General features: G+C 76.4%; 1 protein-coding gene across 1 annotated transcript in view; it reads right to left on the bottom strand.

Annotated features, from left to right (window-relative positions):
* Window positions 1-554, bottom strand: part of TRIM54 (tripartite motif containing 54) — a 3,055-nt gene that overhangs the window by 2,221 nt on the left and 280 nt on the right. Inside the window, exon 2 of the mRNA XM_010565923.1 lies at window positions 142-314. Within this exon, the coding sequence (XP_010564225.1) occupies window positions 142-314 (173 nt within the window). The remainder of the gene's footprint in view (window positions 1-141; window positions 315-554) is intronic.

The following is a 554-nucleotide window of genomic DNA, read 5'->3' as shown; positions in this document are numbered from 1 at the left end:
CCCACGGTCCGGGTGGGTTTCCCCCCCCCCCAGCCAGCCCTGCGCCTGCAGCCCTCCCACCCCCGCTCGCCGTGGCCTCCCTTTCACCCACTGGGCTCGCTCCCCCGTGGGGTCCCCAGGGCCCCCGTGGGCTCCCCGCACCTGGCCGACTCCTGCTTGTAGATGTCGATGATGTTCTCCACCAGCAGGTTCCGCTGCAGCCCGTACACCCCGTGCCGGTCCAGCACCACCTCGTGGCGGCACGACGGGCACCGGAACCGGCCGCCCGACGGCACCGCGCTGGAGCCCCGCGACTGCCACAGCGGGTTGGAGGCCTGGGGGGGCGGCGGGTCAGGCTCTGCCGCCGGGAGCGAGACCCCGCGGGCCCCGGCCCCCTCCCCAACCCGGCTGTGTGCCCCACAACCCCCCCGCCGGCACCGGCACGGGCACGGGCACGGGCACGGACACGGACACGTACATGGATGCGACCGTGGACACAGGCACGGGCACGGGAATGGCCCCCGGCGCACCGGCACGACCGGGCCGTCCCCGCCGGACCGGGAACGGCCCCGAGC

This window comes from Haliaeetus leucocephalus, unplaced genomic scaffold (assembly GCF_000737465.1).
Source record: "Haliaeetus leucocephalus isolate CR32 unplaced genomic scaffold, Haliaeetus_leucocephalus-4.0 Scaffold197, whole genome shotgun sequence".
Taxonomy (NCBI): Eukaryota; Metazoa; Chordata; class Aves; order Accipitriformes; family Accipitridae; genus Haliaeetus; species Haliaeetus leucocephalus.
This window is presented reverse-complemented; position numbering and strand designations above follow the sequence as displayed.